Source organism: Oryza brachyantha, chromosome 11 (assembly GCF_000231095.2).
Source record: "Oryza brachyantha chromosome 11, ObraRS2, whole genome shotgun sequence".
Lineage (NCBI taxonomy): Eukaryota > Viridiplantae > Streptophyta > Magnoliopsida > Poales > Poaceae > Oryza > Oryza brachyantha.
Genome location: NC_023173.2, coordinates 960,466 through 982,757, shown reverse-complemented (window position 1 = coordinate 982,757; position 22,292 = coordinate 960,466). Strand labels below are relative to the sequence as shown.

The 22,292-nt window shown below is 38.6% G+C and overlaps 4 protein-coding genes across 4 annotated transcripts; 1 reads left to right on the top strand and 3 right to left on the bottom strand.

The window, feature by feature from the left end:
* Window positions 1-292: 292 nt before the first annotated feature.
* On the bottom strand, window positions 293-2,144 carry LOC102706327. Its single transcript, XM_006662632.3, has 5 exons — window positions 1,750-2,144; window positions 1,343-1,407; window positions 1,154-1,217; window positions 910-1,056; window positions 293-800 (listed from the first exon to the last, which is right to left on the bottom strand). Exons 1-5 carry the CDS (start codon window positions 2,003-2,005, stop codon window positions 676-678), a joined length of 657 nt encoding a protein of 218 aa, XP_006662695.1. The 5' UTR covers window positions 2,006-2,144; the 3' UTR covers window positions 293-675.
* Window positions 2,145-3,820: 1,676 nt separating this feature from the next.
* Window positions 3,821-7,177, top strand: LOC102706044. Its single transcript, XM_006662631.3, has 9 exons — window positions 3,821-3,944; window positions 4,064-4,170; window positions 5,093-5,195; window positions 5,335-5,394; window positions 5,692-5,754; window positions 5,872-6,069; window positions 6,151-6,253; window positions 6,334-6,548; window positions 6,790-7,177. Exons 2-9 carry the CDS (start codon window positions 4,064-4,066, stop codon window positions 6,880-6,882), a joined length of 942 nt encoding a protein of 313 aa, XP_006662694.1. The 5' UTR covers window positions 3,821-3,944; the 3' UTR covers window positions 6,883-7,177.
* Window positions 7,178-11,507: 4,330 nt separating this feature from the next.
* LOC102705756 (NAC domain-containing protein 45-like) lies at window positions 11,508-13,237 on the bottom strand. The gene is made up of 3 exons (XM_006662630.3): window positions 12,923-13,237; window positions 12,531-12,832; window positions 11,508-12,436 (listed from the first exon to the last, which is right to left on the bottom strand). The coding sequence occupies exons 1-3, from the start codon at window positions 13,119-13,121 to the stop codon at window positions 11,813-11,815; spliced, it is 1,125 nt and encodes a 374-aa protein (XP_006662693.1). The 5' UTR covers window positions 13,122-13,237; the 3' UTR covers window positions 11,508-11,812.
* Window positions 13,238-19,651: 6,414 nt separating this feature from the next.
* Window positions 19,652-21,755, bottom strand: LOC102705472 (NAC transcription factor 29-like). The gene is made up of 3 exons (XM_040528825.1): window positions 21,394-21,755; window positions 20,932-21,248; window positions 19,652-20,682 (listed from the first exon to the last, which is right to left on the bottom strand). The coding sequence occupies exons 1-3, from the start codon at window positions 21,548-21,550 to the stop codon at window positions 19,984-19,986; spliced, it is 1,173 nt and encodes a 390-aa protein (XP_040384759.1). The 5' UTR covers window positions 21,551-21,755; the 3' UTR covers window positions 19,652-19,983.
* Window positions 21,756-22,292: the final 537 nt, after the last annotated feature.

Genomic DNA, 22,292 nt, shown 5'->3' with positions numbered 1-22,292 from the left:
TAGAGGATGAACCATGGATAATTCTGTCAAGTTACCTACGCATTGTTAAATTGTTTTTATTCAGTACAAAGGGTAGAAAATGGCATTTTTAAGTGTCATCTAGTTTGATATTGATGTTCTGGTGAATCCCAAACTGAAAGTGGTGTTCAGCCAAGTCGTGTTTTGACGATGGTATAATAGCATTTTTCTCGCTGCAGTGACGTCGTGCACTTATATCTTAAGCATGCTTCTCTTAGCATAGCATAGAGACGAGAGAGGTGCATATATCTGTTTGATATAACTAATGAATTATGAGCATTTTTCCAATCTTTAAGTAGATACCATGAGTATCTCTGTTTTCTATGTAAAATTTAAAAGTAATTTCATAGTTCTTGAGTAAATACTGAAGTATCAAAACTTTAGTATAAAATTTGGTATCTCCTAGTACCTGTACCAAGAGGTACCAAAATCTCCACTGAAATTGCTCATGAATTATTGATGCCTTCGTTACTGTTGGTGACTATATTCCCAGTTGATAAGTGCTACCTTAGTCGCTACTGGTGACACTAGTATCATACAGAGGCACGGAGCATCGATCTGTATGAGCTTATTAATTTGCAAGGCATACTCTGGCCTAACTTGGTCGACAATGACCAGTAAGCTGGCACTTGACAGATTGAGGCATGGAGCTCTCTGCTAATTGCTTTGTTGGGCTGCACTTGATACTTGAGCTATCTCAGCTTCCTGCTCAGCTCCATTGGTGTCACTGGGCACGTCGATGACCATCTTGGACACACGGAACATGGCAAGGTGGATGTCACCTGCACACCATGCACAAGAGAAAGGGAAGAGACAACATGCATGTCAAATATTGTCGATCACAAAATTCACAGTGAAGATAAAGAATTGAAGGTGAAAAGGCGATGGTACCAAAGATGAGGAGGCTGCCGGGGTCGATGGGAGTGGGGAAGCCCGGGGTGAGGCGCCTCTCGTTGATGTAGGTGCCATTGGTGCTGTCCAGGTCCGTCACCAGCAGCCTCCCCTCTTTCTTCTCCAGCCGTGCGTGTGCCCCAGAAACTGCATGCATTCCATGCCACCCCACAGCAAACTAGTAAGCTACTGTCAGCTAGATTATGGACATAGTAATCGAGGGAATGAATGAAATGCATGCTACCTGTTGCGACAGACAGGACGATGTCAGCCTGTTCAGGGACTCGACCTACCGTCACCGCTGCCTCCTGCAGGCAAACATTCATTCATTCATCCAAACGTCCGTCAGTTAGCATGCTCAGTCATGCCATGTCGTCTGGGTATATGATATCAAGAGATTTTTGGTTTGGTTCACACGAACAAAGAAACATACAGAGGCTATCTGGAAACCGCCAGGGCGTGCGACGCGGTACCCGATATGACGCCAATCACCGTCTCCTGAAATTTATCAACGACAGGTTCTGTTGTTCAGGCGGACAAAAATAAACTGAACATTACTTACTGTGTTGTATGTGGCAAATATTTCTTCAGATCATCTTAAAGTTGCTAAAATGGATCACTATATATGAGAGTATCAGTTGCTACCGAACGATAATATCACACAAGTTTTATTGTGTCTACGAAGTATGTAGAGTTACTGAGAGGTGAGCAATATGAACTTAATGTGTGATTAAGCAAGTAGACATAGGCATTATTCAATTCAAAGGGATGGCCGGACGACACTTCATTACAGCTAAGTACTGCATTGTTTTCAGAAGAACAGAAGTAGATTAACCTGACCTGCAGGCTCGAGAACCCATCTTTCTGAAGAAACAGAAGAAGACGCGCTGTCAGTGGCACTGGAAGAGCGCCTCAGGATGCTCGTGCCAATCTTCCTGTCCCTGTTTCTGCTTAGCCGATCGGCGACGAGCAACTGCGATTGCTGCAGCCTTGCACCATGGGAGGAACATCTGCGGCTGCAAGGAGGAGAACGCAAGCAGGAGGAAGGCCTCCTGGGGCTTGGGCTAGAGAAGACCAAGGCCACTGTTGCTTCCATTTGTGACTGATTTGTGCATCAGAAGTGAGAGGGGAATGCAATGGATGGCCTTGCTTCTTTTGTTTGATTCTTGATTTCTTTCTTTCTGGATCAATGGAGATAGAATTCAGAGGTTGTTTTTGTCTTGTGCTCAATGCTATCTCTGCACTATTGGCCAATCAGTTGCTCTTCACCCTCATCTGTTCGTGGTCTAGGCTCACTGCTGCGTCATTGTCGGATTCTCCTGTGGCCCATGCTCCCACAGTGCTTGTGCCGTACATAAATAATTATTAATTATCAACGGTAGAATTAAAGGAAACGATATCACTCCTAGAAATTTTATACTCCCTTCGGTCCTTTATAGATGGCACAATTGATCAGCTCTGTTCAAACTTTGCTGACTAATAATGTTCAAATAGTTTGAGTCAAGTGAAATGATATATAGTCTAGTGGTTGTAGTAGCATTTTAGGTCCTTACTTTAAATTTTCATAGGGGCGAATTGTAGAGTGGGTCGTTAGTTATCGAGATTACAAAATTCCGGTGACATTTTTAAAGAAACGTACTAGGGAGTATTACAAAATCCACATTTAACTATCATTTAGCAGTGCATAAATGGGAAAAACAAGTAATGAGAATTTATGAATCTCAAGAGTCAAGAATAAAAACACGTGGTGGATATTATGAACTTACTGAAAAATAATTTGTGAATAAAACTTTTATATATATATGTTCTTAGTTATCTAAAATCAAAGGTTAAAAAATAAATTACGATGAATAAAAACCTTATAATCAACTCTAAATTTAGAATTTAAATTTTGGGTTATAACGTTAAGTAGAAGGAAAAGATAAAGACCCTGTATCTGGCTGAGTCTTAAGAAAATTGTATGAAACTTTTTTCTCAAAAAGAATTTTTTTTGGTCAAAGGAGGGGTTGTTTGGATGACTCACCGGTCACACCCGCATAGATTTATTAGGGAGAGAGAAGGTGTATTCGCACTTTGCGAGCAAAATTTAAATCCATTGGCACAATCGTATGATGTAGGGTTAATCCATAGTATGATAATCTATCTTCTTTTAGCTGTTTTACATATTTTCCTTATTAACTCCATTTCACTTTATAAAATTTTCTGACCTTTTATAGATTCATATATAGGTCCTAACAAATTTAACATATAAAAAATATACATTGATATATGAATAAATCTAGTTGAGACCGTATCATTTTATAATGCTAACAAAGATAATAAGATATTTGTTTCTCTAATAACATAATGTACTAGTTTAACATGGGAGTATCGTACTCATGCATTTCCCCATTACTAGTAATATACTCATGCACTGCATATGCTCATACCCACATACCCATAGAACTAATAATGGGTTGCACAAGTCTATTGAGAAAAGAAATGATTTTTTTAAAAATAAACTACTTATTTTTTTCTGATTTTTTGGAGCTAAAGATTTTTTAGAGAAAAGAGGACAAACAACTCCATTTTTTAAAGATGTAAATTCTTGGGTACTACTACCTTCGTTCCGAAATAAGATTGTTTTTCAGTTTTTTATACATTGTTTTGACTCTTCATCTTATTTAAATTTTTCTTGCGATTACTTTATGCGTGACTAATTTTTTTAAGTTTTTATACAAATTTTTCAAATAAGATAATGGTTAAACGTCGGAAAAAAACAAAAAAGGAAGTAATAATGGTACGTAGGTAGTAAAAAAGAGAAAAAAAAAGAGATGCCCAATTCAGTTGCGGCCTGATAAACATTCGGCGTTCGGGCTTGGGCCAGATCTGCCGGGCCCATACGTCAGACTCTCAAAGGAAAAAAAAAGAAAAAAAAAGAGGGTAAACGTGGTAACGAGTTGCCCCCTTGTTCCTTTCCTGTTGTTCCCGAAGAAGCGAGCGAAGAATCTGAAATCGCCAATCCCAGGAAGATCCCTGCTTCCCCCGCTGCCAAGGTATGATCTCTCTCAGATCTCTGTGCTCAGTAACCCCAGCTTGATTTTTCGTCGCTGCTTGTCCTGATCTTGGTTGCTGGGCATCCAATTTGGGAACCATTCGAATTCAATCCCATCAGATGGCGGCTGCCTGGGCGGCGGTGGCCGTGATGCTGCTCCTTGCGCGGGTCTCAGCCGCGGATCCGGTGACGGGTCCTGCCTTCCTCTGGGCGCCAAACAACTACGGGTAAGCTGTCGCCGCGCTTCTCTGTTTTTTTTCATCGCTCTCGCACCCTGAGATCCCTTTTCTTAGATATGAGACAAATTCGCGTTGTAAGTGTTAGCGGATTTTTAGTAAATTCTGCTTCACTTAGAAAACATTAGAAAAAATTGTGACTTTGGTAGATCAAGTATTGAAATGACTCATGAGCCACCTGCAACTTCTTTTTGTGACCAAATAATGCATATGCAGTTTGTCTCGTTTTTTTCTTTGGTAATGTGCTCTCTATCTATAGTCTAATATTCACACTTTTGACTCTAATCCTGTGCCCTATAGATGATACCATCTTCCTGGGAAACACCTGTTTAGTATAAATATGAAGGCTTCTAGTTAGAACGAAGAACAGAGATTGCCTTGTTGGTGCTGCTTAGGTTTTGGATTGCAGATTTGTCGTTCAACTTTCATAACGTGCTCAGGCCTATTTCTGTTGATATTAGGAAAATAAAGTAGAGTGTCAGTTAAGACTGGCCTCCATTTTGCATTTGATTTTTTTTTTAGAGAAAAGGCCTACGGCCCTGCTTTTTAAAAGCAAATAAAAGGTTCACTGGGGACACCAGCTTACAAGAGTTATTTTGCATTTGATTTTGCACAATGCACACTGGAATATTTTGGCTTGCTTCAAAAAACATTGTTATATCGTTTATATATTTTCTTATATCCGTATCGAAGCACGGCATTCAGCTAGTTGTAGATGAGAATGTCATGCATACCTCTGATATTCTGATATGAGGGTCACCCATTTCCATTGGCACCTTGCAAGTTCAGTTACTTGCTGCCTAGATTGAAATTACCAGTTCATGTTCAAAATATTCTTTGACACTTGTCATTGTTTCAATCAAATTCGCTCTGGGTTTAGTTGTTTAAATTACATTTCATTTACTTGACTCAGATTCTCTTCTGATGAGACTAAAGAAATAGTCCACTATCAGACAGTATCCCCAAAGAGCTTAGCGAAATCTGTTCTTGAGGAAGGTGGTTGGTCAAACTTGGTGGTGAGTTGAGTTCCTCCCATGTCCTAGTTGGTGTCTTGGTGCACCTCAAGTTCGCAAACAACTGGCCAACTTCATTTCAGTATCTGCTCTTAGTGTGCACAAACTTAAACAATTCATGACATTGCGATTTTATTTTCAGTGTTCAGAGGAGGATCGTGAAAAGAGTGTCGATGTTGCAGTTCTTTTTCTTGGATCAAAGGTACTTATTGACTCCTGCTCATTTACTACTGTTTGCACACTAGTTTTTGGGTATCCACTGGCTGCACTATGTGCATAATTATCTATTCAGTCCATTGACCAAAAAGTTGGAATATATTTAGTATTTCTGATAGATGGTAATGATCATTACTAGGAGGCCATACCATTGCCAAATTCTCCATGTTTGAATCTGTTTGTTAAAACTATTGCTAGACCAAGTAATTTATGTTATGATGCTATTTCAAATTTTCAATGTTTCAGTTGACACTGACCAATACTTCTTATACTGTTCCTGTAGCTACAATCGTCTGACATCTCTAGAGATAAGCAAGTTGATCCAACTTTAACAGACACATTGAAGGTATCCATAGTCACTCTTCTTTGGCCCTTTCCCCCCATATTTATATCTCCCTAAGTTGTTATATAACTGAAAGGTCAAATAGTTTTAAATGCTTATAATATCTATGCTTTCTACCAGAACTCCTTCACAAGTTCTGAGTTTTCCATGGCATTCCCCTACGTTGCCATGTCAGATGATGAGAAATTGGAGAAGTCATTGCTATCTGGGTTTGCTGAGAATTGCAACAACGGTCTTGGAGATAATCATATCACCTACACAGACACCTGTTCTGTAAGTGAAGATCTGAAGAAACATCATGACATGGATTCTATCGATGTAAGTTTTTATGGTTCTTCTGGTACTTCTTCCACTTTAGCTTTCTTTCCATTCTTTTTATTGACCGCATGAACATTCTAGGAATTGGTAACATCACAAATTGAAAAGAATCCAAGTGGAAAGACTGAACTAGTTGTCTTCTGTGGCGGTGGTTTCAAGGATTTAGATCAGACAAAATCGGAAGGTTAGGTCGAGGACACTAGGTTGGTCCTTTCACCTCAAAGTATGCAACTGCACTATAACATTATGCTATTGTTACTGTAGGGGAGTTGCTTTCTGAACTGGTTACATTGCTGAAGAAATCTGGGGCAAAATATACAATTCTTTATGCTTCTCAACCCTATGGTTTGCTAGAGAACCCCTCAAACTTGCCGTTAGGCAGGTATCTTGCAGAGAAGACCAATACTACTAAACCTGGCCGTGGAAAATGTGATGGGGAGTGCTTAGTAAAATCAACTCTGCTTGAAGGAAGCTTTGTTGTAAGTTGTCCCATGGATTGTTTTTTTTGTTACTGGTTACCTATTGTTCTGCCATGTCGACTTTAGCCTGTATTTTTTCCAACAAAAACTGCATCAGTTTAGTGGTAGTTCAATTTGGTTGTTGCCTTAACTGCACTGGAGTACAAATTATGTCTTTTCCAACCTCACCTATAAAATGTTTATTTCCACATCACTGTTTATATCCTTGAATTATTTCCTCACAGTTGTGTATGATATGCAGGGAATAGTCTTGTTAATCATCTTGATATCAGGACTCAAATGTATGATGGGAATTGATACTCCCTCAAAGTTTGAGGCCCCCCCTGAATCGTAAGCCCAATTTAAAGCAGATCTGAATGGAAGCTCAAGGACTAGAGGAAAATTGAATAGCTGATGTAGCAGATCTGTATTGTGCATATAGTAAGTTTCCTACATGATGCCTTATGTATTTTAATGAGAAAGCTGCGCACAGTTTGCAGTCAATTTTTGGTGGAATATTACATTTCAATACATACAAGTGCAAGTCTTGGATTGTACCATTTAACACTGCCTCCAGTGTTTTCTGTGTGAATAAGCTGGAATTCAGTACTCCGAGTAGCCAATAAGATGTTACAGTTCATTGAATAAAACCTTGCGATTCATTTCATATATTCGGTGTCATTGCACTTGAACAAGTCCCTCATGAATATCCTGTTCTGGAATTGCATTTGTATTTGATTCTCTGTAGGTGAAACCGTGAAACAGAGTCTTGAACTCTCATTAGTCCTTCCTTTTGCAAGATGAAGATGTTTGGTTATTAATGATAGTCGCTTATTCTGTAGGTTATTACTATTCTAGAGTTTGTGGTGCCAGCAGTCCAGCGCCCTGTTATTTATCATTACTTGTTCATCAATCAATCGCGTAATATTTCAATCATATTTCACGATCCTTTACTAGGACCTGTTTAGGGGAGCTTCTTCCAGCTGCAGCTTCTCTAGCTTCTTCTAGCTGCAGCTTCTCTCAAAAGCTGCTTTTGCCAGAAGCAGCTTCTGAGAATCTGTAGTTACAGATTCTGGAAAATGAACTAAGAATCCAGAAGCTGGGTTTAGGAGCATTTCCAGATTCTCAGGAGCTGGCTACTAACCAGCTATTTCTCATAATCTAAAGCTCCTCAAACAGGCCCCTAGTCTGATTGGGACACTGATTATGGTATTTTATGCCTGAGTGGTTTTCCTGCCTCTCACTGGTGATGTTCTGTCAAGGAAACCTTATTGCTCAAGTGATCACATGACTGAGACAAGGAGGAATTGCTATGCTAATGACAACAAGAAAAATGATGGACACAATGCACTATTTTTCTTTTCTCTGTGTAGTCTGGCACCCATCCTTTCATTTTTCTTATGCTTACATGTCAAAATTTAAATCTTTAATTTTCATTTGAAGTTAATTTTTGGGGTTTTTTCATCGTAGTTTATTTTTCAGTCTTTACTTTTAGATCGTTAAGAACATATGTATAAAAGTTATATTCATAAATTATTTTTCGTTTATAAATATGTTGTTTGACTTTCTCTCTAAAAAAACCCAACAATCACCCCCGGTCAATTTGTCCTTTATGCTTCAGGACTATCCAATCTTATATATCTTGGCTTAGCATTGAAGTATATCCGGAAATTTGTGGCACCTACATAATTAATCATATTAGTATTGGAAAATGTTTACAAAATTGCATGACCATGTGTTTTCCTCAAATGTTGTCTCGTCAGATGTATCAGGAAAGGGATTTGCAAGATATAATTCTAGCTGTTTACAGAAATGTGAGATAATTAAATAGGTGGAAAATGAACATCCTGAAGCAGTTCTTTTGAACCAAATCATCTATCTAATCATGGCGATTATTGTAAAACACGATGTGAATAGATGATTGCTATGCTACGGATCGGATGATATACACATTAATACGTCACCTGCACTACATGGAGCACCAGTGACCAGTGAGGTGAGTCATTCAACCCAAAAGCAATTCTCCTTTGGGTGTTCTGACGCAACTTGTTCCTTTTCTCTTGACCAACATCCCCCACATCAGAATGGTTAATACTGCATTCCATTGGAAACACTCTCTTGAGGTTGCTAAATACACACGCCAATGAGATCTCACCTTGCCATTATACTGTCCAAGTATCCAAAATACATCTATCAGTAGTCTAGCTAAGCTGAAACCGACCTTTGATGAAAGCAATTTAATTTGGTCAAGGTAGCAACAACACACGAGATTTTCAATTGTCGGTAACAACGACATCATGTTGGCCCATAGATAGGTTGCCACATAAGTGCCTGTTCGGCTTTTGGGGGTCATTATGCAGTGTACCTTGCATAGCTGCAACTCTGCAAGCTAGAAATATATATGTTGAGATCTATTCTGTCTCATAAAGGATTCATTTATATATTTAAAATTAATCATGCAAAGAATTTATTTTAAGATAATGCAAGAAATGTAATTGACAAAACGTCCAAGTTCAATAAATAGCATTGCATAAATAATTTTGTGCCAGAACTGTATCATCGTTATAGTTTCATCCATCTTGCCAAGTTAAATACAATATTTAATGGGTTAGGATGAACAAAACTCTAACGACGATGTCATTTTTTTGATAAAATTTCTTATACGATTATGTTTTATGTAATTTGCATTTGTCAATTGCATTTCTTGAACTGGAATAGGACGTTTGACAATGGAGTCCTCTTATTTTAAATTTATTGCACGAAAACTCCATTTCTATATGTGTTACAGCCAATCAGGCTAAACATGTGCATTTAATTGAACCATAGGAAATATAACTACTATTAATGAAGGTCACTATAGTTATTTCTCGACATCACTAATTTGTCAGAGAATTTCTAGCTAGGAAAGTCTCTATGGGATAGTATATGGAGTAGTTACAACCGGTCAATTAACATGGTTATCTTTCAAATGGAACTGAAGGTGTGTGAATAGAACTTGGGAGTTTGGAGTAAAGAAACTTCATTTGTGAGATGTGAGGTTGAAAAGATCATGCATGGATTAGATTAAAAGAATAATGCTTAATATGTATGCATCGTTCTTTGAATGGTTCCAAAGTCCAAAAACTGCAATACGGCACAACAGAAACCATTGCTCCCAGCGGATTTTTATGCAGGAAAAATGCCCAGATTCAGGTTGAAACGTAGATCTTAATTCATATATACAGTTTATAATCTTTCTTTTGCATTTTGCAGGGCGCATATATATGCAAGCTGGATTCCAAATCCATGCATGGCTGGCCTGAAAACTTCTATCAGTTACTCTGCTCTAACTGATGCGTTACAAGTTATATATGGCTTCCAATACTCAACATACAAGATTTGCCTCCATGTAAACACATTATGCATGCATGATACTTTTGCTGAAGAAGGAGACAGAATGCCAAAAGTACTGAGTATGTAAGGCCCTGCTCTTTTGTGGGTTAAGTAATTAACGCAAAAACATATCAATAATTTAGTATATGATTAATGCTAGCTGTTGTCTAATATAACGTGTCGATGACCTGCCATACATATCGGCCGAGAATTCAACACGGTCATAAATATTAGATCAGAGATGCAGCTAGCTAGTCAGCTAGATACAAAAGATACTAGTCAGCTAGATAAATATTCATGCTGGCATTAGCAAATGTTGACATCAGAGAGATATTCTGGTCTTTTGTCACTGCCAACTGCTACCTCCGTTTTATAATATAAGATGTTTGACTTTTTTTATAATGTTTGATCATTCGTCTTATTTAAAAATTTAATATAAATATAAAAAATAACAAATTGTGCTTAAAGTTTTTTTTACAATAGAGTAAGTCACAAATAAAATAAATGATATTTTTATAATTTTTTAAATAAGATAAATAATCAAACATTACAAGCAAAAACAATTTAAACATCTTACATTTACGAAAGATCTTACATTTACGAAAGGGAGTGAGTAGCTAGCTAGGAGCTACTACCTCCGTCCCATAATAATCTTATTTTTAATTTTTCTATGTCCAACGTTTGATCATTCGTCTTATTTGAAAAATTTGTAAAAAACTTTAAAAAATTAGTCACGCATAAAGTACTATATATATTTTATCATCTAGTAAAAGTAAAATTTTTTAAATAAGATAAAGAATCAAAATATTGTATCAAAAAACTGAAAAATAATCTTATTTGAGGACAGAGATAGTAGCAAGAAGTAGTAAGTACGTAGACACTTTGCATTTTTCGTGGCTAATTTCCCCAAAGATAACTACATACCTGGTGTATATCACATGACAATATGACATCACCACATGGCCGTCCAACTTGCTAGCTGTGGTTGCACGTGCTTTTCTCTGACACTTCTTAGCTAGCTTGCACCACGCTCTGTGCTGTAGCTAGCTGTGTTAATGAACCTCAAGGCCACTCCTAACTCGTGTATTTTTCCTCTGTTTCAAAATAAATCAATTTTTTATTTTTTTATTTATAATTTTTGACTTTTCGTCTTATTCAACTTTTTTATGATTGATATTTTTGTTTTTATTAGATGATAAATCATAAATAGTATTTTACGTGTGACTAATTTTTTCTAATTTTTTGAAAATTTTTCAAATAAGATGAATGATCAAACGTTGGACATAGAAATCGAAGAATTGGTTTTTTTAGGATAGAGGGAATGCAAGACAAGATTAGGAAAGGGAAAGATCGAGTAATTAGTAAATTGATTGTGCCTTGCACCTGATAGCTGCACCAATTAATTATTTTGTTTGGCACCACTCTAATCCAAACAATGTTGCAATTTGCTCTAACTAAGTGACAGTACAATATAATGGTGCAAATTAGGTGCAACATTTGCACCAAAGAAAGACGTGGCCACAAAATTTAAAATTAAGACAACTGAGTGAGTCTCATCCACAAATGGCACCAAAGAATATATATAGCAAGTTCCAAACATATGTGCTGTAAGAACATGTATCATCAATCAGAATCACCCAAGAAAAAACATAAAACTGATGAAAAAAAAGACAAAAAACAAAGTCATGATATATCTTTATACAAAAGGGCCAAATTAAACAAACGGAGTACTGGTATAGATATGATCTCTCAAGCTGGCTACTTAACTACGAACTAAACAATGAAGCAATCAACAAAATTGCTCATATATATTCCTAATAAACCGTATGCATGTCCATGCTCGATCAATTCAGTAAACCAAAATCATCAGCACGCAGTAAGCAGCTAGCAGCATGCAGCAACAGCAGCAGCTATTACGATCTGTCCCGTAGATAAGTATCCCCATAGTTCTGTAGCTTGTAATGCGGCATGCCAAGAGGATAATTCTGCTGCAAAGCTCCAGCCGTCGCCGTCACTGACCTTGTTGATGAACCCCAGTTCCTGAAACTGCTCGGCAGCTGTACAGTACCAAAATCCGGGACACGAATGGCATCTTCTAGGGCTTTCACCATTGCTGCCTGGTGCTGCAAGCTGTAGCTGCTTCCATGGCCATGGAGTACTACTCCTGCAGCTGCTCCAGGCGTAGGCATAATATTCCAAGAGGAGACACCACTCACGCTGTAGTTAGGCAGCTGGAAGCTACCATTAGTAGTACCAGTCGTCGTCGTCGTCGGAGTTGCACCGTTGGCAGCGACGGAACTGTACGGCACCGCGTCGTTGTCCGGCGGCGCCGACAAGCTGCTGCTGGCAGCCGGGCTGCTGAAGTAGATGCTTGGATCGACGGAGTCCAGCTCAAAGAAGTAATCGGCAATGTCGTCGCAGGGTTCGACGGAGCTGTCTTTGTTGGGGTTTCCGGCAGAGTCCTCCACGGTAGTAGCCTCCATCTTCGTGGCTTCGTCTCCCTTCTTGTGGAACACCTTGCACACAACCCACTCATCCTTGAACCCCAAAAATGTCAGAACACTCTATTCATCAAGCTAATTAATAAAAAGTTATGTAGCTAAGCGTGAGAAATTAAATGTGAATATATACCTTAGGGTTGAGACGTAGGTTTGGGTTGTGGTTGTGGAGGTTGGCGTGGAGACGGAACTCGTGCATCACCCAGTTGGTCTTGCTGCCCTTGGGAGCCCTGCCCTTGTAGAACACCAGCGTCTTCTTCATCCCAACCAGCGGCTTGCTACCTCCATTGCTGCTGGGCTTGAAGATCTCCCTGTCCTTGCCGGTGGCCTTCCAGTAGCCCTCCTTCGTGGCACGGTTGGTGCGCAGGCCTGTTGGGTATTTCATGCCTTTGTGGGCGAAAAAGAACCATTCCTTCTCCCCCATCCTCGCCTTGCCTTCAAATTAATCAAATTAATTTGTATCCTAGCTTAACCAGGACAGATTACAGAAAGAAACAAACTAACATCATATATGGTTGTACTTACTTGGAAGATCCCATGGCTCGCACTTGTTGAGGTCGACATCGCCGATGGGCAAGGAGGTGAAGCTAGGGTTGAGGAATTTCTGCAGGAGGTAGCTTAAAATTACCTCATCATCGGTGGGATGGAACCTGAAGCCTGGAGGCAAGAACAGGCCTACGCCATCTTGCTCCGACTTCACGAGGGAATTAGCAGTCTCCACCATGCTTGCAGCTGACTGATCGAAGATCGAGAGGAAGAACTAACTGAAGCTCTAGCTAGAGAGACGAAGGAGATGGGTAGCTTGGTGGCACAAGCAAGAAAGATGGAGGGCGATGGACAGGAAATGGAAGAGAAATGAAGGGGATAAAGCTAGAAGAAAGCAAGACAAGGAAGCCGGTTTTATATTGCTTTGAGAAATCGAGACCTTTTCACTGGTTTTGTGGGGCGAGCTAGCAAAGGAAGCCCACAAAAATCTTGGCTACCAAGGAAGAGTAAGTCCACTCGGTTTCATTATGATACAGAAATACTTAATTAATGGTTCTACTAAGTGCGGCTCTTGCCAAACGAAGTATATATATATATATCCTGGCCGTCAAATTATTCAGATGTTATACATGTTGTGCTTAATAATTAGATCCACATCTAGCAGCTTAGTCTAGCTAAATAATAATAATAATAATTATATTCTTCTTCTATAATCTCAATCTGTTTTGCCAGCTAATGCCGGTGACAGCTACTGCTAGGAACCGACCCAAAAGAAACTAACTATCGGGAAGGCTTGTGTGATACGGGAGGCTACTTGACTTATTACTTTCAATTGTTTTCATCTGCTAACTATCTTACAATTCTGAGAAAGATACAAATCATTGTTCTCATCTGCTCATGGGCAATTCAATTGTTTTTTTTTCCCTTTTCCTCGTCCAGCTAACTAGATTTAGGGGTTGTTTATGTCACATCGAATATTTGACACTAATTTGAAGTATTAAACATAGTCTAATAAAAAACTAATTTTATAAATGAGAGCTAATCCGCGAGACGGATTTTTGAGCCTAATTAATTCATAATTAGCAAATGTTTACCGTAGCATCACATAGGCTAATCATAGATTAATTAGGCTCATTAGATTCGTCTCGTGAATTAGTCCAAGATTATGGATGAGTTTTATTAATAGACTACGTTTACTATTTTTAATAAGTGTCCAAACATCTGATGTGACTAAAGGCTAAAGTTTAGCCCTTAGAAACAAGCACCTCCTTAGGTAGTGTTCGGCTCTCCCATTCCTAACCCTAGTTTCCCTCGTTTTTCACGCGCACGCTTTCCAAATTACTAAACGGTATATTTTTTTTTGCAAAAGTTTTTATAGGAAAATTTAAAAAATCATATTAATCCATTATATTTTTTTATAATTAATAAATAATTAATCATTTAATAATCTATTACTATGTTTTTCGTGTGAGATAACTAACCCTCGTGTTCAACGCGGCATTATTAGGTTAGCTTTTTTTCTCTTCGATTTTTTACCTCCGAGATTTTGCACGCAGGTGTTTCTTTTAGAAAAACCAACACTATTCACATATGTGTCGGATTCATCGGTGCTGATTTTTTATATAAACAAGCATTATTGACATGAATGTAGGGTTTTTAAAGCACACAAGGTTGTGATTTTTTATATAAACAAGCATTATTGACATGAATGCTCGGTTTACTATGTCCGGCATTGATATACACGATGTAAATATGGTGTTTTTTGATCGGATTCAATACGACTTTTATTTTCTAAAAGAAAAATTGCTAGGCTTGCCCTCAGTTTCTGGCTTGTTCCTGCAATGTCGGTGCAGTAATACTTTTTAAGTGCGTGTATTACAATTGGAAGCAGCAGCGTCAGCAGCACATATTTGACTGATCCATCTAGCTATAGCAACGTGTATATTTGAATTGTGTGTGTACTATTCATGCTTTGGTCAGAGAGAAAGTCTGCATGCAAATGACGGCTAGCTGTTCATACTTCATACCTGCAGCTCTTATGCGATTGCAAAATCTTTTTTGCAAAAACATCACATTAAATTTTTGGATACATATTTAAAGTATTAAACATAGTCTAATTACAAAACAAATTTCAGATTCCGCCTGGAAACCGCGAGATGAATCTTTTGAGTCTAATTAATCCGTCATTAGCACATATTGATTACTGTAGCACTTATGGCTAATCACGTCCTAATTAGACTCAAAAGATTCGTCTCACGATTTTCCCCATAACTGTATAATTAGTTTTATTGTTCATATATATTTAATGCTTTATTTAGGGAAATTCTGGGAACTAAACATGGCCTAACTGCTACCTCTTTCTATAATAATTTTATTTTTTAATTTCTATGTCCAACGTTTGACCATTTATCTTATTTGAAAAATTTGTATAAAAAATTTAAAAAATTAGTCATGTATAATGTAATATTCTTTTTATCATATAATAATAATTAAAATATTAATCACAAAATATTTTTAAATAAGACAAAAAGTTAAAACATTGTATCTCTAAAAACTGAAAAAAAAATTGACGAAGGCAGTATATATATATATATATATATATACACACACACACACACACGCAAGACAGTAAGAGAGCAATTAATTAATAAGCAGGCAATACAGTTCTAATAAATAAATAAATAAATAAATTTCTCAAAACGGCTGGCACGTGCTAAAATATGAAATGCACACCCATGACACATATGCATATGTACGTGCCGTCATTTGTAGAGAGCACACAGATGTGTGGTCCATTTTATCTGTTAGGCAAGTTGGATTTGGAGGCCGGATCAAGTTGAAACTTAAGTAGCTATATATACATTGATAGCTCCCTTTCTTGACCATTGACTTCTATAATTAGGCAAGCTCATCTGCTCCGACGTACGGCCCATCAAGAAGGTTAAAAACTGGCCGCTTCCTCTATCTTAAAATACATGGGCTTTTTTGAATTTTATATAAAGATCAAGTAAATAGTTGGAATTAAATAAAAGATAATTATGATTGGTTAATATAAGAAGATTGGTGAAAATATTAAATGATGATGGTTTTGATTAGTTGAGATCTAGAAAGAGTTGGAGAAGTTTTCATATTTTTAGGGAAAAAAAATCCAAACACTATTAAGTCACTCCATCCGTCCAAATATAAGTGTATTTGTCGCAACGTGAGGCAAATTTGTTACAGTTATAAGTGACTTAACTACTCTTCATTGAATAAGGGGGATTGTGGGTAGGAGTAAAATGGATAAATATTTGAATATATATGAGGTTGTTGACGAGACAACTAGCACTCCACAAATGCGCTTTTTGTAGGTCAAGTTTGAATTCTAAAAATACACTTGTGGAATACCTGTACTAAGGGTATCCGTAGACTACGTGTGTACATACAGTCGTAGGGGTATCGAATAGGAAGAGATTATATCTATACGGTATCAACCGGAGTTTGGTTACGGCTGGATTGCATGCCACTTGTACCGGATCCGAGTTGTAACCGAATTAGGATAAATCTTAGTCTCATCAGATTAGGGCTCTATCTGTAAGTCCTATCCCCCGCTATATAAGGGGATAGGGGCACCCATTGTGAGGAGGACGAGACAGACGACATATTCAGATCGGCTATGTTCTAGTTTGATCTACCCACGATCCAATGCAATCACCAAGCAGGAGTAGAGTATTATCTCATTAGTTGAGAGGCTAAACCTGGGTAACCATGTGTCTTCATCCTAACCATTGATCTTTATGCCTCGCTAGTCACCCCATATATATATTGCCGACATCCAAATCGTCGACAACACTTATTATACGATAGAGATAGGACTATATTTTGGAATAGATGGAGTACACAAGTTGTATTCTTTTCCTTTATTATTAAGATTTTCCTTGGCTTTTGTGAGCACATTTTTTGACGGTTAAACATTTATTTTTGTAAAAAAAGTTTTCTATATAGAAGTTAATCATGTCGCATTTATAAAATATAGTTTTAACTTTCTATTAACTAATTTCATCGTTTATACCATTAAATAGCTAATCTAGAAATCAGATAATCTAGCTATCCTAGAAATCATATAATCTTACATCTTCAGCTAAAAAAGAATATAACCATAATATTCTTTGACAACATAAGATACTACCAATAGGTTTATTCAAAAGTTAATAAACTTCTTGTTAACCGATATTTTCTATAGATGGAGTGCAGTGCACCACAGCACTAGCAATTTCTGTCGATACCTGCACTGCACTTCATTACTTCATCAATGATAGCAAAAATAATATGGTGTGCATATACAGACCACTTTTGTGAAACTTGCTATCTGGAAAGGTTTCTATATACCTTACCGATTGCATAAGGGAAGTATAATTACAGTTAGTATTTTAGTTGGGAAATTTTAAAACCACAGTGCTGAATTCCAAGAACATTTTTAGGAGATACTCCAGTTGGATAATATTCAGCATGAACAAATTATTACGCCAAAAAACCAGCATGCATGAATTTCAGTTATTCGTTGAAATAATGTACAGTGACCTATTCAATCCATCGATTATTTCACAATGTACAAGTACTGAACAGAGATGCTTGATCAGCTGATAACTTATTAGATAGTTTGACACTACATTTACAGCTGGCTACTTGCAAAATTGACATACGGACATATATGGAATTATTTTTTCACTGAAGTATATATGGAATATTTGACATAGTACTCCGTGTCATTTTCTGTGAAGTGTACAGCTGGCTCATCTGAGATCTAACACGTCAGCAGCTTAAAGAAGCATGGCCATCGGATATATATAGATGCAAGAAAAGTATTCCATGCCTAGCTGCACTACACTAGTTAATGAAGAATACCATGTATTTATCTTTTGTTGATGTAGAATCAGATATACACACGAATCTGGTTGTCTAGGTACTATTAACAAATCTAAATATAATAACTTTTACTCCCTGAATGTTTGACACCGTTGATATTCTTGACACATGTTTGACTATTCGTTTTATTCAGTTTTTTTAAAAAATATATAAAACTATATATATGCACAAAAATATATTTAATAATAAATAAAATGATATAAAAATAATTAATAATTATATAATTTTTTAAATAAGATAAATAGTCAAACATGTATAAAAAATCAATAACATCAAATATTTAGATACGGAGGAGCTATATAAACAGCTCAAGAGTAGCACTGTATATAAACTGGGGCGGGATCGTTCTGAAATGTGGGTGAGTAATTTCTGACCCAAGCTCAAGTCTCTCAAACCTTGGGCTTCTCGGCCCATATAATTTGTGGCCAGTTTGCTATTTCAGACTAAACACCCCGCCCCGTACTCCAGGTTATTGTAACTTGTAAGCTGCATTAAAGATCAGAATTCACACTTTAATTACAACGGTTAATTACAGACCAAGTTGCCAATTATTAATAGCTAGCTACGTAAGGTCTTAATTATTACTGTTACTTCTAGAAACGGAATCAACCGTACGTACGTCAATGTCATGGATAAACTTGTGACGTGGTGCCATGCCACACGATCCTAGTAAGCCCTGCCCCATACATTTTTTAATTAGCTTTTCGTAAGCATGCATGCTTACAGATAATGTATCATATGCTTTGGGGCATCATGACTTTGCTAACCTGGTTTTGGACGCACATACCCTTCTTTCTTATCTACTCTGATCTGATCGTCAGCACCTTTTAGGCACTACTGCCTGAATTCTTATCCTATCCTAAATTCCTAATCCGGAACTAAACAAGTGCTCAACCTCCAATTATATCAAGTCTCTCTCTAACATGCATGCGTATTATGTGACTTAATCATCATGCTTTAGCTAGCTGTTTCTTGGTGATTGCTTCAGTTAATTAATTATTAATCCAATCCATGGGAGATTAGAGGTTGCTAGAGCCGTAGAGGTAGACTGGACACACGATGGTTTGAAAGAGGCATAATACAAGAATATACAAATCGCTGTCTCCAATAGGGAGACGTTCTTGACCAAGTGGAGAGAATCAGCTTAGTTTAATTTGGGTTTATCTAGTGGGAAGATGTCATATCTGCACGCCTAATCAACTACTCCGTTGAGCAACGTGCATTGCAGCCGTCTTTTCGTTGTCCTTGAGCGACATAAACAATGCTGTTTCGATTGTTTAATTAGGCCGCTAGCTAAGCTGATGACGCGCGTTAATTGATTGCATGAGTAGCCATTGCGTTTTCGGATGTTTGGTCTAGAAATCTGAAGCACAGTTCTTCTTCAGTACTGAATTCTGAACAAGAGGCGACCATTAATTTGTCATTTGGTTGAAGTCATAGATTGATCACGCGGCAGCTGGTGGTTGATTTGCATGTCCTGATGTATTTGACAAATTGAGCAAGAATTTAGTGTTGTGGTCTGAAAATAAATTGAGCATTCTATATGCACAAGTGGTGTTATGCAATCTAGTTGCATGGCACTCGTTTGGCTCTGATGATATGAGCCATCTCGATCTAAAGAAAGGAAAGGTTAGCAGGTAGCTAGGAATATTCCAAACCCCACAGAACAGTAATCTAGTCCCTTTCAAAATGGATAAGGATTCAAGAGGCAAATGCTTGCTTGCTAGCCCACCAACTAGGGGTACTTGCGTCGTACAAGACCAATTATAGATCAGCACATATAGGACATAGAACAAATTAATCCATAAGGTCCAATGGAAGAACGACAAAGCAGCATGTTTCTTTCATGCGCTCGATACCAGATTTAATTAGGAGACGTGGATAGTTAATGATTATCATAAATTGCCTTGAGTACTAGTAGTAGCTTGCACGATAATATTACCATTTATAATTTACATTCTTGTACATGAAAGTGAAAACGAATTACTCATAATTTGCATAGGAAGAATTCTGAATCTTTCCTTGCATCGGTTACAGCAAGAACTCTGTTTGTCTATCTGTCATACCATCTCCACAAAAGAAAATCCAAATGGAGCAATCAGTATCTTCCCTCAGCTTAATCTCTCTCTGAATCGTACTAGCTTAATTCGTTGTAATGCACTTCTCTTCAGGTCGATTTGTAAATAGGTCATCTACTACTGCATCTGCAGGTGATTGTTGAGAAGCAGCTGCTGCTGGTTCAGAGGGAATGGATGGCTCAGCAGATTGCTGCTCTGAAACTGAAAGGCAGTCGTGGTCTCTGCAAGCTGCTGGTTGCAGTAGCCTCCTCCAAAACCACTGCCCCTTGAACCACTTGGCAGCAGCTGTTTCTTCGCAACTTGCTGCACAAACTCACTGCCATCATCGAAGGAAGTAGAACCACTACTACACGCCATCATCCTCTTCCTCCTCAGGCCATGGTAGTTGTTAACGTAACCATCATGATGATCTAGACGTGCCTCGAGGACGCTTGGAATGTTGTTGTTGTTGTTCATGTTATAGGTTAGTACTGTTTGTGTTTGGCATGGATTAGTATATATTAGGGGGCTCGGAGGTGCAGGTGGCTCTGATACCATGTCAGATGAGCCGTCGAGGAGCAGCTGCGAGAGCGCGGCGCAGTCGATGGTGTTGAGGAGATCGGTGAGAGAGCATGACTTGCTCATGCTCGACGCCGCCATGGGCTGGAACGATGGCTGCTCGTTGTGCTCAGAAGTAGGAGCTAATTCAGAGCAAGAATTGTTGTCTTCTTGCTGTTCGACAGTTGAGCCCTCTGGCTGATCCTGCTCCTCTTGCTGGTCAGAGGAACTGAAGTCGTTGCTCTTCTTGTGGATTCTGCACAGCACCCAGTCGTCCAGCTGATGAACGATCACAAATGCAGTAAAGAATTAGAAGCGTGCACACTTGATTCTTTTTCTTTAAAAAAATCAGGAACAAAAGATGCTCAAATGCTCGATCAACATCAACACATTTGACTTTGTACTGTGAGTTAACTAAGAGCAAGATGCACGTTGCTTCGCTGATCATGCCAAACAAGTAGTAGCTTTCAAAGAAGACGACGAAGAGAGAACAAGTAACTAAAAGTAATATATGTGTCTCATTCTCACCCTCATGGTCATGGAGGAGGATCCTCTACGCTGCTTTGGGGTGTTGCAGTTAGCAGGTGATGCGGGTGTGAGGCGATACTCGTGCATGATCCAGTCGGTCTTGAGGCCCTTGGGGGGCTTGCCCTTGTAGAAGACGAGGGCCTTCTTGACGGCGATGCTGTGGCTGGTGCGAGTGGAGGTTGCCAGAATGGCCTTGTCGGTGCCGGTGGCCTTCCAGTAGCCGGAGCCGGCGGCGCGGTTGGGGCGAGCGCCGTTGGGGTACTTGCGGTCCCTGGGGCTGAAGAAGTACCACTCCTTCTCGCCGAACAGCGCCTTGGCTGCATATGCACATCCATTTTCAAGAACCCAAATTGGAGTATATATATGCATATTTATAGGCTAATTAATTAGAATTACAAGAGGAGATCGATCAGATCAAAGTTTTGAGTTAGTATTTATGGTGATCAATAATTAGTTGATTACCAGGAAGGTCCCATGGGTTGCACTTGTAGATGTTGACCTCGGCGATGATGGGGACGGGGCAGGCCACGGAGGCGGCCTGGTTCATGAGGTAGTGCACGATCAGCTCCTCGTCGGTGGGGTGGAAGCGGAACCCAGGAGGAAGGGCAGGCATCGCCATACCTACCTCTACTCAATATCTATATAAACAACTAGCTAGAACAGTATGATCGAGTTTGTTCAGAACAGTGAGCTCGCTCAAGGAAGAAGATGACCTCCTCTCCTGTGGTGGCTAGGCTACGTAAGCAGGAGATCGATTGAGGAGAGCAAACAGTTCCAGTAGCTAGTGTGAGTGCAGTGCACAAGGGAAGAAGGAAGAAGAGAGAAGGAAGGTTTGAAATTTTTGAGATGGAGGGGGGAGGGCTTGCTTTTATAGACGCTATGCCTCCTCTCAGTAGTCTTCTTGCTGAGGCTAATCCACTAGCTTGCTATTTGGATTAGTATTAGGTAGGGGAATGATGGAGAATTCACAGGTAGGTGGCGTGATGTGAGCGCCCAAAGGCGACTAATCCACTAGCTCTTCCACCCACCTTTTGACACTTAACCACATATATCTGATAAAAACAACTGAAAACTACAGCGCGGAAGTGATGATTAGTCTCCAGTTCTGTTGACAGATGAGAGCGTTGTAGGAATATGTAGCTAGCCATGCCCGCTCTTAAGTGCAGAGTCAGTAGTGCAGCTCATTGCTTACTTTAATTTTGTACTTCATATCATCTCTAAATAACATAGAATTCTAAGTACCTTTTGGAGGTTTTTTTCCATCCTTAATGAGGTAACATGAGATACCACACTTTTTCTATGTAAAATTTGATACCTTCTAATACTTAAGTAACCAAATTTTACGTAGAAAACAGTTCTAA